At 40.7% G+C, this 17,917-nt stretch overlaps 1 protein-coding gene across 2 annotated transcripts in view; it reads left to right on the top strand.

The window, feature by feature from the left end:
• The first annotated feature begins 316 nt into the window (after positions 1 to 316).
• The window catches only part of LALBA (lactalbumin alpha), a 37,638-nt gene continuing 20,037 nt past the window's right edge, over positions 317 to 17,917 (top strand). For both annotated transcript variants that reach the window (XM_033223555.1, XM_033223554.1), the window contains exon 1: positions 317 to 363. In XM_033223555.1, coding sequence (XP_033079446.1) covers positions 341 to 363 — 23 coding nt within the window. In that variant the 5' untranslated portion in view covers positions 317 to 340. The remainder of the gene's footprint in view (positions 364 to 17,917) is intronic.

A 17,917-nucleotide genomic window follows, 5' to 3' on the forward strand; every position in this document is an offset into this window, starting at 1 on the left:
AGGACAGAGATACTTTTCTGAGGTGGAGAGTTGCCTTTGACTTGACAAATCTCCACAAGGCAAGTGTGAAAGGTAATAGTTAGGGGTGAGCATGACTAGGTTACATTAATAATGAGGGACTAATAGAGAGGGGTGGGAAAGAAATACAGAATAAGAGGGTTAAACCCACTTTAGCCTTCCTACTGATAATAGTGTAAGGGTTGGGAATAATAGGATGTGTAATTTGGACTATCTGATTAACAGCTTGAAGGTCTTGCAGTAACCAGTATGACCCTTCTGGCTTCTTTACTGGCAGTATTGGAGTGTTACAGGAGGACATGCAAGGTTCGAGAAGCCTGTCATGGAGAAGACCTTCGATTACAGGTTTTAAATTTATCCTGGCTTCTAAGGGAATAGGTATTGTTTTCTCTTTACTACTTTACCAGGAGTTTTTAATTTAACATGAATCAGAGGGATCTGTAACTTTCCTTGATTCCTGTCTTTTGACCATACTTCTGGGTGAATGTGTTCCTCATCTGTGGTGGTGAGTAAGTTTAGGGAGGGGATACATTTTCCATGATTAACTTGGAGACCTAAGCCCAACTCTAGCATTAAATCTCTTCATAATAGATTTGTCCTTGCTTCTAGAATTAACAGAAATTTAGTATTAGCTGATCGGATTTATATTTGAGTTTTGTCTCCTCTAAAATTTTGCTTTTTTTTTTTTGAGATGGAGTCTCTCTCTGCCGCCCGGGCTGGGGTGCAGTGGCCGGATCTCAGCTCACTTCAGCTCACTGCAAGCTCCGCCTCCCGGGTTCACGCCATTCTCCTGCCTCAGCCTCCCTAGTAGCTGGGACTACAGGCGCCCGCCACCACGCCCAGCTAGTTTTTTGTATTTTTTAGTAGAGATGGGGTTTCACCGTGTTAGCCAGGATAGTCTCGATCTCCTGACCTTGTGATCCACCCGTCTCGGCCTCCCAAAGTGCTGGGATTACAGGCTTGAGTCACTGCGCCCGGCCTAAAATTTTGCTTTAAATCCTTCCCCTTTTATCCCTGAGATAAAAAGTTCTTCAAGTGAACAAGTTATACTGGATGGAATGTAGCAAACTGAGGAGTGAACTGCCCCTGAATCGATTAAAAAGGTAATAAGCTTGGGTTTAGGTCTCACCTCTAAATTTATCAAGGGCTCTCGATGGGACTCGAGATAAAAAAGATAGAGACCCTGACTTCCCTAGTCTTCACTGAAAGCCATAAGTGGGATGCCTTTCTCTTCTTTTTCCCATTCGGGACATCATCTTTTAAAGTGACCAATCTTGCCCGGCCTCCAGTTTTCTATTTTTTGTAATTTCTTTGTAATGTTTGGCCAATTGTTGGTGACAAAATAGAGCCTTAACATTCCTTGTCCAAGGGGGTCTTCTGATTCTAGGCCAGCGTATTTTCTCATTTGCTCCTTTGAGCCTTTCTAAGAATTCTATCGGTCCTTCATCTTTTCCCTGTCGTTTATTAAAGGCGTTGGTAAGATTTTGGGCATGGGGTACTGATTCTCAAATCCCTTTTATTATTACCTCTCTAAGGTCTTTCATATTTCCTCAATGGGCTATATTGTTGTTATCCCATTGAAGATCTTGGGCTAGGAATTTTTGTTCAGCTGCTGAGACGTTTGGACCGGGAGGGTGTTCATATTCCCAAAAGGTCATAGTGGCCCTGTGTATCCTGCTGCTTTCTTCTCCTGAGAATAAGATACCTAAGACAGACATTAACTCAGCCCAAGTATATACCTGGGATCCTAAAAACTGATCAGTTTGACTGACCACTCCATGGGGGTCATCCAAGAGCAGCTTCAGATCTTTTTTCAGGTTTCAGATCTCTGAACTAGTTAATGGAGCATTTATAAAGCCAATGCCTCCTCCTCCAAGGGGTACTTCCCTTAAGGGAATGAGAGTTGGAGCAGACTCCTTGGAGGCACTGAGGAAAGGGAAATTTTGGATATCCTTTTTGCACTGCTCTATCTCACACTGAAGTCCTCTGAAAGGATGGCACTCAGGATTATAGAGGGGAGGAATAACATGAGCAGGGGAAGGGTCTGGGACAGCAGCTGCTTGAGGGAGAGGAAAGTTAGGGGGATTTGGTGGGGGAAGATGGTCTAGTGGGTCCCAAGGCATAGATTGGTCAGGGGTAAGAGTTTCAGCTTCCTTAGGGGAAGCATTCTCTGACTTGTGTCTATCTTTTACAGCTTTTAGTGGGTAGAGAAGGACAGGTCCCTGTCGCCAGCACAAGGCATAGTCTATCTCTTCTTGGGAGACTGGACTATTAAAAGTTGACAGATCCAGTCTTCACTGAATCCAAATTTTGGCCAGAAAAATGGGGGTTTAAGGATAGGTTCCCTGGTCCAAATGAAACAGCAGTATTTTATCATTTGCTGTTTTTTTTTCTTGTGTTTGGTCCTTTCATTATCCTTCCAATATTCTAACATTAAGCCTAGGGGACTATCAGAATTATAAAAATATATTACATTTTAAAAAATTATAAAAAATATTATTTTTATAATCTTTCTTATCTTTTGTCTTACTTGGTGTATTTCCCATCATGAAGGAGGTTTCTTTCTGAGTCTGTGGGGCTCAACCTCACTTACTAGAGATTTCTTGCACCCTTTTCCTTAGAGGCTCAACCCCCATTACTGGAGATTTCTTGCACTTTTTCTCTATAGGCTCAACCCCCGCATTGGAGATTTCTTGCACTCTTCAGCTTTTGCTTTGTCCTTCTCTGGCCACTTTCCTCGCAGGAATTTTCAGATCCCTCTTAGCATTGGTGGGTCAGTATAAACCCCACAACAGGCAAACCACCATAAGCCATATGAGGAGACCATGGAACCGCAGATCTGGATTCCAGACTCACTTCACACTCAGTTGTGCATCTCATTCACACACTTTCAACCTCAAGGATGTCCCGGCCACCAAGGAAATAATTCACTGCCCCCACAGCTTTTCTTACCTTGGTCTGTGCACAGCTGTCTGGTCACCGTGGTATCTGTAGGCCTTTTCCTTCCATGTTGCTGAGAGTCTGTGTTTATTCGTCACACCAGGTGGGTCTCAATCCCTAGCCCCTGAGGCCACTGTAACAAGGCAGCAGGGTGCGTCTCCTTATGAGAGGGGACCGGAGACCCTTCCCCAGAGGAGAATGCAAATCCCAGATAGGCCCCCAAATTCTCAGGCCACTTAATGGAGGATAGCCACACCTCCAGAAAGCCCTTTTTGACTGCAACTCTCTCCATGCCTAGAGATAATCATTACTTCCTTACATTTCTTTACAAGGTACCACTTAACTGTGCATCCAATAAAATATAATTTGTTTTTCTTGCTTTTAAACTTAACTGGAATCTTTCTGTAGGCTTTCTTTTTTGGCTTGGGTTATTTTATTCAATATTATGTTTTTAGATACATCAGTGACTGTGTAGCTGCACGTTGTTCATTTTGGTGCTATATTCTATTGTAGGACTTGTACCAAAATTTATCTATTATACTCTTAATGGACATTTGTTAATATTAATGGGTTAGTAGGTTAATAGGTTTGGGGATTGTCAGCAATGCATCTATTAACAGTTTTTTTTTTTTTAATAATTATCCTGGGGCATATGCATGAGTTTCTTTAGTGTTTATATGTGGCTGTGGAATTGCTGAGTCCTAGGACTTGCATATCTTCATATTTGCCAAAATGTTTTCTAAAGTGGTTGCACCACTTTCACTCCTACCAGCAGTTTATGAAAGTCCTCATTATGTTAGTTTTGTCAGACTTTACAACTTTTGGCTGATCTTATGGATGCATAGTGGTAACACATTGAGGTTTTAATTTACATTTCCCTGATTACTAATGTGGTTGAACTCCCTCTCATATTTTCATTGCCACTTGAATTTATTCCTTGTAAAATTCTGGTTCAAGCTTTTGACAATTTTTATGGAGCTTTCAGTAAGGATTCACATGAGTTCTTCATCTATTCTAGATACCAAGTATACAAATTCTTAGTCATTATATGTGTTACAAATGTCTCTTTTCACTTTGTGGCTTTCTCTTCTTTAGTACCTTTTATAGAACAAAATTAATAGTTTAATGTGATTATTTTTATTTTTCTTTATGGCTAGTGGTTTCTTTTGATGGTGTTTTAAAAAAAACTTTGCTTATTCTGACATAATAAAGATACCTTTCTATATTTTAACCTTTTTTTTTTTTTTGAGATGGAGTCTTGTTCTGTCACCCAGGCTGGAGTGCAGTTGTGTGATCTTGGCTCACTGCAACCTTCGCCTCCCAGGTTCATGTGATTTTCTCGACTCAACCTCCCTAGTGGCTGGGATTACAGGTGCACACTGCCAGACTTGGCTAATTTTTTGTATTTTTAGTAGAGACAGGGTTTTACCATGCTGTCAAGACTGGTTTCGAACTCCTGACCTTGTGATCTGCCTGCCACAGCCTCCCAAAGTGCTAGGATTATAGACGTAAGCCACCATGACCAGCTAAATTTTTTTTCTGAGACAGAGTCTTACTCTGTCACCTGGGCTGGAGTGCGGTGGCATGATCTTGGCTGACTGCAACCTCCACTTTCCAGGTTCAGGTGATTCTCCTGCCTCATCCTCCCAAGTAGCTGGGACTACGGGCAACTGCCACCACGCCTGGCTAATTTTTGTATTTTTAGTAGAGACAGGTTTTTACCATATTGGTCAGGTTGGTATCAAACTCCTGACCTCGTGATCTGCCCTCTTTGGCCTTCCAAAGTGCCCCAATTTTAAAAAATTTTTTTTTTCTTTTTTCCTTGTTGAGACAGAGTCTTGCTCTGTTGCCCAGGCTGGCATGCAGTGGTACAACAATTTCTGCTCACTGTAGCCTCAACCTCCTAGGCTCAAGTGATCCTCCCACAACAGCCTCTCAAGTACCTGGAACTACAGGGGTGTGCCACCATACCTGGCTAATTTTTTAATTTTTTTTTTGTCATGGGGTTTTGCCATGTTGTCCAGGCTGGTCTCGAACTCCTGAGATAAAGTGATCTTCCTGCTTCAGCCTCCCAAGATGGTGAGACTATAGGTGTGAGCTATTGTGTCCAGACTCATCTAAACAGTATATTTTGCTTTCTGTTTAGTTCTATAATCTATTTGGAATTGATTTGTGTGGATGTTGTGAGGTAGGGATTACTTTTTTTTTTTTGTTTCCCATATGATTTTTGTATTTTCCAGAATGATTTATTAAAAAGTCTACTCTTTCTCCACTGTTCTTCATTGTCATTTTTATCATAACTCAAGGGTCTAAATACATGTAGGTCTCTTTCTGGTTATCCTACGTTATTCCATTGGTCTGTTATTAGTCCATATTTGCATCATTAACATGTTTTAATTAATATTTCTTTATATTAAGTCGATATTTGATAGAGCAAGAATTCTTACTTTGTTCTTTAACGATGTTCTTGGCTAATGCATTGTGTAATTTTATAAATATTTTGTCATATTTCATTAAAAAACTGTTGGGATTTTTTTTGCTGGGCAAGGTGGCTCACGTCTGTAATCCCAGCACTTTGGGAGGCCAAGGCTGGCGGATCACAAGGTTGAGAGTTGGAGACCAGCCTGACCAATATGGTGAAACCCCGTCTCTACTAAAAATATAAAAATTAGCCAGGCATGGTGGCGTGCATCTGTAATCCCAGCTACTCAGGAGGCTGAGGCAGGACAATTGCTTGAACCTGGGAAGCAGAGGTTGCAGTGAGCTAGGATCGCACCACTGCACTCCAGCCTGGGTGACAGAGTGAGACTCTGTCAGACACATACACACACACACACACACACACACACACACACACAACTGTTGGGATTTTAATTGCAATTGCTTTGACTCTGTAGCTCAGTTTGAGGGTAATTTTAATCTTTACAATGTTAACTCTTCCAAAACAGTAGTATAATATCTATTTCATTATTTGAGTCTTATTTTATATCTTTCAAAAGGGTTTCATAGAAGTCTTATAAATCTTTTATTATATTTAAAGCAGTATTTAAAAATTTTGACAACATTGTAACTAGTAACCCTTTAAAATTAAAAAAACTATTTTTAATTGATGGCGTGTAGAAATAAAATGAATTTTTATGTTTCTATTCTATCAAGCCACTTTGCTTATTAATTCCAACAGGTTATCTGTAGATTACTGCAGATTTTTTGTATACAATCATCTATGAATAAAGTCAATTTTGTTTTTTCCTTTTCAGTCTGCATAGTGTTTATCTTTTTCTTGTCTAACGTTATTGGCTAAGAGCTATGGCACAATGTTGCTAGAATTTGACCTGGCAATCATCTTTGTGTTATTCATGATCTCAAAGGCAAAGTTTCCAATGTTTTATCAGTATGTAGGATGTTTGCTCTAGGTTTTTGTAGATACTTTGTCAGGTTGAAGAAGTTTCATTTTATTCCTAGTTTGTTAATAGTTTCTTAAAAAATAATAAATGGATGTTGAATTTTATCCAACGCTTTTCCTATAACTATCTGGGTATTCATATAGTTTCTATCCTTTTTCTGTTAATGCATTAAATTTTAATGATTTATTTTTCCCATTTTGGGAAAAAAAACTTTTCCCACTCTCTTACAGTCACTCAACAGAACATTTCGGACACCAGATTTTACAGTGAACACCAACTGGGTGTCCTTTAACTTACCTCAATTTTATTTATTTATTTATTTTTTAAAATTTGAGACAGAGTTTCACTTTGTTGCCCAGGTTGGAGTGCAGTGGTATGATCTCAGCTTGCTGCAGCCTCTGCCTCTTGGGTTCAAACAATTCTCCTGCCTCAGCCTCTCAAGTAGCTGGGACAACAGGCATGCACTACCATACCTGGCTAAATCTTTATATTTTTAGCAGAGACAGGGTTTCATCATGCTGGCTAGGCTGGTCTTGAACTCCTGACCTAAGTGACCTACCTGCTCTGGCCTCCCAAAGTGCTGGGATTACAGGCATGAGCCACCACATGCAACCTCTAACTTACCTCAGTTCTGACGTGCTCTACCCGGAGGTGGCATCAGGTCCCACTGGTTGAGGGTCCAGTCCCATGAGGCTCCCTGCCTCCTTCAGGTGCTAATCACATGTAATAGGTTGTCATCTATACTTCTGATTGTTGCTAAGAGAACAGGCTTGTTTTCTGACATGCATAGAAGCCAATACTATAACAGCAGCTTTTGAGAAAAGAATGGCTTTATTGCGAGGCCAACCAGCAAGGAGATAGGAAGTGCAACTCAAATTTGTCTCCTTGATTTGGGGTCTGGCGCAAGTCCTAAGTGGTTGGAGGGCAAAGGAAAGTATTAGGAATGTTGGCTTGGCAGGGTCTAATTGGAGGGCTTCAAATTTGACCATTTATGATAAGGTATGTTTAGGTGGATTTTAGATCTGGATATTCCTGGCCAACAGACCCCTCACTTCTGAAAGGGTTCCAGTATTCAAGTTCTGGTAATGTTCTGGTGTTCTTGGTTCCATGGGGAGGAAACATTGGTTCTGAGTGTTGAAGCTTTTCTATTGCATATGCCTGTACTACATGATTCACAGTTTTGGCTGTTATACATACGAGGCAACTTGACAGTCTGTTATCAATAAAGTAGGGCCAGTTTACATGACCAACCGTATATTGGGGGCTCCCACAATCCCCTCCTAGTTTTTTATTAATTTGCTAGAGCAGCTCAGAACTCAGGGAAACACTTTACTTTCATTTGGCCATTTATTACAAAGGATATTTTAAAGGATACAAATGAACAGCCAGATGAAGAGATACACAGGTTGAGTCATGGAAGGGTCCCAAGTACAGGAGCTTCTCTCCAGTGGAGTTGGGGGGGGTGCCACTCACTCAGCAAGTGGATGTGTTCTTGTTGTTGACAAAAAGAGTCAAACTTTGTACAATATTTTAAGAGATTTATTCTGAGCCGAATATGAGTGACCATGGCCTGTGACACAACCCTCAGGGAGTCCTGAGAACATGTACTGAAGGTGGTCAGGGTACAGCTTGGTTTTATATATTTTAGGGAGACTTGAGACATCAATCAATACACATAAGAAATACATTGGTTTCGTTCAGAAAAGTAGGACAACTCAAAGCGCAGGGTGGAGGGGGCTTCCAGGCCATAGGTAAGTTTAAACATTTTCTGATTGACAATTGGTTGAGTTTATCTGAAGACCTGGGATCAAAGGAAATGTTCAGGTTAAGATAAATGATTGTGGAGACCAAGTTTTACTGTACAGAGGAAGCGCTCAGATAGGGGACTTCAGAGAGAGCAGGTTGTAAAATGTTTCTTATGGAACTTAAAAGGGTGCCTGGCTCTTAGCTGATTATCTCCTGGATCTGGAAAGGAAGGAAGAAAAACAAAGGGGAAAGGGGAATCTCTATAGAATGTGGATTTTTCCCACATAAACTTTGCAGGGCAATTTCAAGGTATGGCAAGGAAATATATTTTGGGGTTAAATATTTGTTCCTTGTCTCATAATGTTATGCCAGAGTCAGATTGAAAAGTAAGTCACAATATATAGGGTCAAATAAACCCATCTGATGAGAATTTATGGTTTGTAGGACATGATTCCCTAGACCCCTTAGGTAGAAATTTGGGCAAGATAAAAAATCAGAGCTTAGTCCTCATTGTTCACCAACCTGGAATCTCTGAATATTTCCTTTTGGGTTTTATGGAGGCTTCATTATCTTTGTTATATAGGCATAACTGTGTATTATGATGTAATCATTCATGACTACTAATGAAGCCTCTGTACAAACACTGGTGATCAACTCAATCTGCAGCTCCTCTCCCCTCCCTGGAGGTTGGGGGGTGGGGTTGAAAGTCCCAATTCTTTAATCGTGCCTTGTTAGCATACAAAAGATACACTTATAACTCCATAGATTCCGAAGATTTTGGGAGCTGTGAGCCAGCAACTAGAGACTGAGACGAAAAAATAAAAAAAGAGACTGAGACCAAATATATATATATTTCTTATTTTACCACAATACCACACCCATGTTTAATAAACATTGCATTTCTGGAGCAAATCCAGTGTTATCATTATATGTTACTCTTTTCATTTATTGATGAATTTGGTTTGTTAGTTTTAAATTTAGGACTTTTGTAATAATGTTCACAAATGAGATGGACCTGTGATTTCCATTTTTTCTTACAGTCTTTGAAATGTCCTGAGATCATGGTATCATTGCTAGGCTAATCTCATAAAAAGGGTTGGAAAATCAACCTTTTTCTTTTTTTGTTGGATATTTTATATAATACTAAAACTATTCATTTCTTAATTATTTGATATAATAGAATTTACTGGAATTTATTTTGAAGAAGGATTTTAATTACTAGCTGAATTTATTTAATGTTTATAAGACTATTCTGGTTTCTTTCTTTTTTTTTTTTTTTTGAGATGGAGTCTCGCTCTGTTGCCCAGGCTGGACGGAGTGCAATGGCACAATCTTGGCTTACTTCAAACTCCACCTCCCAGGTTCAAGTGATTCCCCTGCCCCAGTCTCCTGAGTAGCTAGGATTACAGATGCAAGCCACAATGCCTGCCTAATTTTTGTATTTGTAGTAGAGACAGGGTTTCACTATGTTGGCCAGGCTGGTCTCGAACCCCTGACCTCAGGTGATCTGCCTGCCTTGGTCTTCCAAAGTGCCGGGATTACAGGTACATGTCACTGTGCCTGGCCCTGGTTTCTTTTTAACTTTTAAGTTCAGGGCTACATGTGCAGGTTTGTTGTATAGGTAAACTTGTGTCATGGGGTTTGTTGTACATCTTATTTCCCCACCCAGATATTAAGCCTAGTAATCATTAGTTAGTTTTTCTGATCCTCTACCTCCTCCCAACCTCCACCGTCCACCCTTCACCCTCCAATAGGCCCCAGTTTGTGTTGTTCCCCTCTGTGTGTCCATGTGTTTTCATTATTTAGCATCTACTTATAAATGAGAACATGTGGTATTTTGTTTTCTGTTCCTGTACCAGTTTGCTAAGGATAATGGCCTCTAGCTCCATCCATGACCTGCAAAGGACATGATTTCATTTGTTTTTATGGCTGCATGGTATTCCATGGTGAATATGTGCCATATTTTCTTTATCCAGTCTATCATTGTGGGAATTTAGGTTGATTCCATGTCTTTGCTGTTGTGTATAGTGCTGCAGTGAACATACACGTGCATGTGTCTTTATGACAGAACAATTTATATTCCTTTGGGTAATATACCCAGGAATGGGATTGCTGGGTTGAATGGTATTTCTGTCTGTAGGTCTTTGAGGAATTGCCATACTGTCTTCCACAGTGGTTGAACTAATTTACACTCCCAACAGTGTTTAAGCATTCCTTTTTCTCTGCAACCTCACCAGCATCTGTTATTTTTTTGACTTTTTATTAATAGCCCTTCCGACTGGTGTGAGATGGTATCTCATTTTGGTTTTGATTTGCATTTATTTGATGATTTGTTGTGGGAAGTCAGGAACCCCGAACGGAGGGACTGGCTGGAGCCATGGCAGAGGAACATAAATTGTGAAGATTTCATTTTAATATGGACATATATCAGTTCCCAAAATTAATACTTTTAAAATTTCTTACGCCTGGCTTTACTGCAATCTCTTAACATAAATTGTGAAGATTTCATTTTAATATGGACATTTATCGGTTCCCAAAATTAATACTTTTATAATTTCTTATACCTATATTTAATCTCTTAATCCTGTTATCTTCATAAGCTGAGAATGTACATCACTTCAGGACCACTATTGTGTTAAACTGTACAAATTGATTGTAAAACATGTGTGTTTGAACACTATGAAATCAGTGCACCTTGAAAAAGAACAGAATAACAGCAATTTTCAGGGAAACACGGGAAGAAAACCATAAGGTCTGACTGCCTGCAGGGTTGGGCAGAATACAGCCATATTTTTCTTCTTGCAGAGAGCCTATAAATGGACGTGCAAGTAGGGAAGATATCACTAAATTCTTTTCCTACCAAGGAATATTAATAATTAAGACCCTGGGAAAGGAATTGCATTCCTGGGGGGAGGTCTATAAACGGCCACTCTGGGAGTGTCTGTCTTATGCAGTTGAGATGAGGACTGAAATACACCCTGGTCTCCTGTAGTACCCTCAGGCTTACGAGGATTGGGAAACCCTGCCCTGGTAAATTTGAGCTCAGGCCAGTTCTCTGTTCTCGAACCCTGTTTTCTGTTGTTTAAGATGTTTATCAACACAATATGTGCACAGCTGAACATAGACCCCTATCAGGAGTTTTTGATTTTGCCCTTTGCCTTGTGATCTTTGCTTTGTCCTTTGCCTTGTGATCTTTATTGGCCTCAGAATCATGTGATCTTTGTTCTCCTTTTTGCCATTTGAAGCATGTGATCTTTGTGACCTACTCCCTGTTCGTACATCCCTTCCCCTTTTGAAGTCCTTAATAAAAATCTGCTGGTTTTGTGGCTCTGGTGGGTATCACAGTCCTACTGATATGTGATGTCACCCCCAGAGAACCAGCTCTAAAATTTCTCTCTTTGTACTCTTTCTCTTTATTTCTCAGACCAGCCAACACTTAGGGAAAATAGAAAGAACCTATGTTGAAATACTGGGGGTTGGATCCCCCTGATAATGATTAGTGATGTTGAGCATTTTGTCATGTTTGTTGGCTGCTTGTATATCTTCTTTCAAGAAGTGTCTGTTCATGTCATTTGCCCACTTTTTAATGGGGTTGTTTTTTTCTTGTAAATTTGTTTAAGTTTCTTATAGATGCTGGATATTAGATCTTTGTCAGGTGCATAGTTTGCAAAAATTCTCTCCCATTCTGTAGGTTGTCTGTTTCATCTGTTGATAGTTTCTTTTGCTCTGAAGAAGCTCTTTAGTTTAATTAGGTTCCACTTGTCAATTTTTGGTTTTGTGGCAATTGCTTTTGGGAACTCAGTCAAAAATTGTTTTTCAAGGCCAGTGCCACAAATGGTATCTCTCAGGTTTTCTTTTAGGATTTTTATAATTTAAGGTCTTACATTTAAATTTTTAATCCATTTGAGTTAATTTTTATATATTGTGAAAAATGTTATATATTGTTAATTTTTATATATTGTGAATAAGGGCCTGGTTTTATTCTTCTGCATATGGCTAGCCAGTTATCTCACCACCATTTGTTGAACAGTGACTTCTTTCTCCTTGGCTTGTTTTTGTTAACTTTGTTGAAGAAAAGATGGTTGTAGGTGTGCAGTTGTATTTCTGGGTTCTCTCTTCTGTTCCATTTGTTTATGTATCTGTTTTGTATCAGTACAGTGCTGTTTTGGTTGCTGTAGCCTTATTGTATAGGCTGAAGTTGGGTACAGTGATGTCTCTGGCTTTATTCTTTTTGCTTAGGATTGCTTTGACTATTTGGGCTCTTTCTTGGTTTCCATATGAATTTTAGAATAGTTTCTTCTAATTCTGTGAAGAATGTTAGTAGTTTTTTTTGTTTTGTTTTGAGATGGAGTCTCACTCTGTGACCCAGGCTGGAGTGCAGTGGCGTGATCTTGGCTCACTGCAACCTCTGCCTCCTGGGTTCAAGTGATTCTCCTGTCTCAGCCTCCCAAGTAGCTGGGACTACAGACACATGCCACCACACCGAGCTAATTTTTGTATTTTTAGTACAGACAGGGTTTCACCATATTGGTCAGGCTGGTCTCGAATTCCTGGCCTCAGGTGATCCACCTGCCTTGGCTTTCCAAAGTGCTGGGATTACAGGCATAAGCCACTGCACCTGGCCTGAATGTTAGTAGTTTGATAGAAATAGCCTTCAATCTGTAAATTGCTTTGGGCAGTATGGTCATTTTCATGATATTGATTCTTCCAATCTGTGAGCATGGAATGTTTTTTGTGTTGTCTCTGATACTTTCCAGCAGTGTTTTGTAGTCTTCTTGCAGAGATCTTTCACCTCCTTGGTTAGCTGTATTCCTAGGTATTTCATTTTCTTTGTGGCTATTGTAAATGGGATTGTGTTCTTGATTTAACTCTCAGCCTGGGCATTATTGGGTGCAGAGATGCTACTGATTTTTGTACATTGATTTTGTGTCCTGAAACCTTGCTAAAATTGTCTGTCAGTTCCAGGAACCTTTTGGTAGAGTCTCTAGGATTTTCTTTTTTCTTTTTTTTCTTTTTCTCTTTCCTTCCTTCCTTCCTTCCTTCCTTCCTTCCTTCCTTCCTTCCTTCCTTCCTTCTTTCTTTTGTTTTGAGACAGAGTCTCTCTCTGTCGCCAAGGCTGGAGTGCAGTGGTGTGATCTTGGCTCACTGCAAGCTCTGCCTCCTGGGTTCACACCATTCTCCTGCCTCAGCCTCCTGAGTAGCTGGGACTATGGGCGCCCGCCACCATGCCCGCCAATTTTTTTGTATTTTTAGTAGAGACGGGGTTTCACCAAGTTAGCTAGGATGGTCTCGATTTCCTGACCTCGTGATCTGCCAGCCTTGGCCTCCCAAAGTGCTGGGATTACAGGCATGAGCCACCACGCCCGGCCCCTTTAGGATTTTTTAAAGATAGACTCAATCATCAGCAAAGAGAGATAGTTTGACTTCTTCTCCAATTTGGATGTCTTTTATTTCTTTCTCTTGCCTGATTGCTCTGGCTAGGACAGTACTATGTTGAATAGGAGTAGTGAGAGTAGGCATCTTCATTCTGTTCCAATTCTCAGGGGAATGGTTCCAGCTTCTACCTGTTCAGCATGATGTTGGCTGTGGGTTTGTCATAGGTGGCTCTTACTATTTTGGGGTATGTTTCTTTGACGCCTGGTCTGCTGAGGGTTTTTTTTTTTTAATCATGAAGTGATGTTGGATTTTACTGAAAACTTTTTCTGTGTCTATTGAGTTGATCATATAGTTTTTGCTTTTAATTATGTTTATGTGATGAATAACATTTATTTATGTATGCTGAACCAAACTTGCATCCCAGGAATAAAGCCTACTTGGTTGTGGCTTTAACTAAACCACAAGGGTTTAGTTAAAACTCACCATAGCGGTGAATTAACTCTTTGATGTGCGGCTGGATTCAGTTTGCTAGTATTTTGTTGATGATTTTCACATCTATTTTCAACAGAGGCATTGGCCTGGCATTTTCTTTTTTTGTTGTGTCACTGCCAGATTTTGGTATTATGCTGATGGATGGCTTCAAAGAATGAGAGAAGTCCCTCCACCTTGATTTTTAGGAATAGTTTCAGTAGTATTGGTAACAGTTCTTCTTTATATATCTGGTAGAATTCGCATGTCAATCCATGTGGTCCAGGGAATTTTTTGGTTGGTAGGTTTATTTTTATTACTGATTCAATTTCAGAGCTTCATACTGGTCTGCTCAGGGTTTCAGTCTCTTCCTGACTTAATCCTGGCAGATTGTGTGTTTCTAGGAATTTATCCATTCCTCTAGATTTTCTAATTTGTGTGCATAGAGTTGTTCATAGTATTATCTGAGGATCTTTTGTGTTTCTGTGACATCAGTTGTAAAATGTCATGTTTGTCAGTTCTGATTATACTTATTTGGATCTTCTCTTCTATTTTTCTTTGTTAGTCTAGCTAGTTGAAACATTTTCTCAGAATTTACTTGTCTTAGAAGGATTTTATTTTTCTTTCATGTATGAAGCTCTGTTTGGTGAGATATGAAATTCTTGGTTGAATTTCTTCTCTTTAACAATGCTGAAAATAGGCCCCCTTCTCTTCAGGCATTTAAGGTTTCTACTGAGAAGTCTGCTCCTAGCCTGATGGGATTCCCTTTGTATGTGACTTGACTCTTCTCTCTAGCTGCCTTTAAAATTTTTTCTTTTGTGTTAACCTTGGTGAATCTGATGACTATGTACCTTGGGGATTGTCATTTTTTATAGTATCTATCTGGGGTTTCCTGTGTTTCTTGGACTTGCACGTCAACTTCTCTATCAAGATTAGGTAAATTTTCATGGACTGTATCCTCAAATATACTTTCCAAGTTGCTTATTCTCTCTCCTCTCTCAGGAATGCCAATGAGTCATAGATTTGGTGTCTTTACATAATCCCATATTTCTCAGAGGTTTTGTTCATTTTTCTTAATTCTTTTTTCTTTATTTTTGTCTTAGTTGATTCAAGGAATTGGTCTTTGAGCACTGAAATCCTTTCTCCAGCTTGGTCTATTCTGCTGTTACTACTTTTCATTATATTATGAAATTATTGTAGTGAGTTTTTCAACTCTAGAAGTTCAGTTTGATCCTTTCTTAAAATGGGTATTTCATTTTTACCTCTTGGATTGCTTTACTGGATTCCTTGGATTGGGTTTCAACTTTCCCCTGAATCTTGATGAGCTTCCTTGCCATCCAGATTCTGAATTCTATGTTTCTATGTTTGTCAATTCAGTTATTTCAGACTGCTTAAGAACCATTGCTGGGGAGTTAGTGGACTCATTTGGAGATAAGGGGATACTCTGGCTTTTTGAATTGCTAGAGTTCTTGCTCTGATTATTTTTCACATGGGTGGGTTGATGTTCCTTTAACTGTGGCATAAATTGAGTATATTTTTAGTTGGTGTCATTTCTGGATGCTTCCAGAAGGCCAGGGCTCTGTACAGGATCTTTATGTGTGGGTGAATTCTTGGGCTTGGTTTCACAGGTAGATATTGGAAGGATAATTTTTCTTGTTGTAGTTTGAGCTGCAAACCAGTAGATGACGCCTAAGAGTAATGGCAGGTAGCTAGGCTAATAACCAGGCATATGAGTTTTGTACCTCCTCACATTTGCAGGCCTGCTCTATGTGGCTGGCAGGAAGTGATGGCCCCCTCACCAGGTCTGCTCCTGGGCTGTGGGGGAGTTTCCTCTGATCACCAGTGCAGCACTCATGTTTATTTTGTTAGGTGTTTTGGGTCTAGGGTGCCCCCTTGGCCAGAGCCTGTGACAGGGAGACACGTTACATCCCTTCTGGACCGGCCTTGTGTAGGGAGGTACACCCTGCTCCCATCCACCCCTGCAACCTACGCGTCTTCTCCGTCTCAGTGCACTGAGAGTTGGGGCTCGTACTTCACTCCAGTGCGGGCCACAGATCTTGGCTTTGTACTCTCGAGCTGCTCTGGAAGCACCAGACGTCCCACAGCTTGGGGTTGGATTCTGGCTGCGCTGAAAGATCTGATGTGCTCCTGGTTTGCCAGGAATTTACTCAGGTGGAGCAATGCATTGAGGCTGGGCTGTGGCGGCTGCACTGTGTACCCACCCCTGTGGGACAGCTGGGCTTGGGCCCTGGGAGGGGCTGGAGGGCAGGAGGGCTTGTGGAACAGACTTGCCCCGCTCCCATGGGGAAGCTAGCCCTATCCTCTCTAGGCTAGAAGTCAGTGGGAGCCAGTGCCTCCTAGTGGGGGATGGGGAGCCCTAGGAGATGGGTGTCTATGGCTGATCTCTGCTGGAGCTGCCCAGCACACAAAAATTCCCAGGCTCCACACTATCTGAAGGTCTGTCTCTTCCTCTTCCCTGGGGAGATCCCCCTGCCAGCTCACACATCCATGGGGGATGCGAGGTCCCCTGTAGCTAGGATCCCAGATGTCCACGGCAAGAGTGAGCCGTTCCTCACTCACCTCTTTACCGGGAGACCTTCAGGGGTGGAACTAGCCCTAGCATTCAGGTCACCTGTGCAGGGTTCCCAGCTTCCTCCCTCTTCAGTCTTGGCATCAATGCTGCCTCTCCATCTACTCTTGGCTTTTTCTCTCCAGAGATCTGTCCAAATTATGGTGGTTTTCTTGATAATTAGGTCTCTCTTGGTGGGAGCAGCACTTCTTGGCTGCATCTAGTTGGCCATCTTGTCCGCCCTCCTGTAGGAAAAAAAATCTATACCTGTTTTCTATTCTCATTATTTTCTGCTTTTTATTAGTTCCTTCATCTTCGTACTTGAGTTCATTTTCTTTTTTTAAAAAATTTATTGAGATGGGTGCTTAGCTCATTAACTTTCAGACTTTCTTTTTTAGTATCCTCTGCATCTGGGGCTGTATATTTTCTTATATATCCTGTTTTAACTGCTGTGTTATTCTGAATATTTCATTACTCCTTAAAAAAAAAAAAAAAAGAGGAATCAACAGGTCAGAGGCAAATAAGCATTTACTCAGAAATGAGGGTTGCAACCCAGGTGGCAGTTAGAGGCTGCATCACCTGAGAGGAGTGAGGAGGTTCACATTTATAGGAATTCATTTAGATTACATAAATGTTCAAATTATTTGATTGGTGGATTAAACAAAGAAGTCTTTAACCATTATTAGAAGGCTGCATTTGCATCAGTTAGGAAAAACCTATATGCATGCTACAGCCTGATGATTTCTTTTTGCCCAGAAGAGTCAATGCACTGAGAACAGCAGGTGTTGCAGCAAAGAGGTTACTATCCCACGGCCAGCCAAGTGAGAAGGACAAGAGATAATTCTCAAATTTGCCTCCCTGAGAATTTGGAGGGGAGGGATTTTCAGGGATAGTTTGGTAGGCAGGGGGTTAGGGAATGGAGAATGCTAATTGGTTGAGTCAGGGGTGAAATCACAGGGGGTTTAAGCTGTCTCCTTGCATTGAGTTAGTTCCTGGGTGTAGGTCACAGGACTAGTTGAATCAGTTTCTTGATACGGGTAACAGTTTGGGTGGTGCCAGCTGGTCCATTAGAATGCAAGGTCTGAAAATTACCTCAAACACCAGTCTTGATGTTATCTATTGGAGCAATTGGGGAGGTTATATCTTGTGACCTCAGCTACATGACTCCTGAACCATAATTCTAAGCTTGTGGCCAATTTGTTAGTTTTATACAGGTGGTTTCAGTCTCCAAGCAAGGAGGGGGTTAGTTTTGGGAAAGGATTGTTATAATCTTTGCTTTAAAGGTAAACCATAGGCTAAGTGTGGTTCTCACACCTGTAATCTCAGCACTTTGGGATTATATCTGTGTGCTGCTTGGATTCTCTTGCTTTGTGTAGGTTCTGGGAGCAGCTCCTCT

Source organism: Trachypithecus francoisi, unplaced genomic scaffold, assembly GCF_009764315.1.
Source record: "Trachypithecus francoisi isolate TF-2019V2 unplaced genomic scaffold, Tfra_2.0 Lachesis_group11, whole genome shotgun sequence".
Taxonomy (NCBI): Eukaryota; Metazoa; Chordata; class Mammalia; order Primates; family Cercopithecidae; genus Trachypithecus; species Trachypithecus francoisi.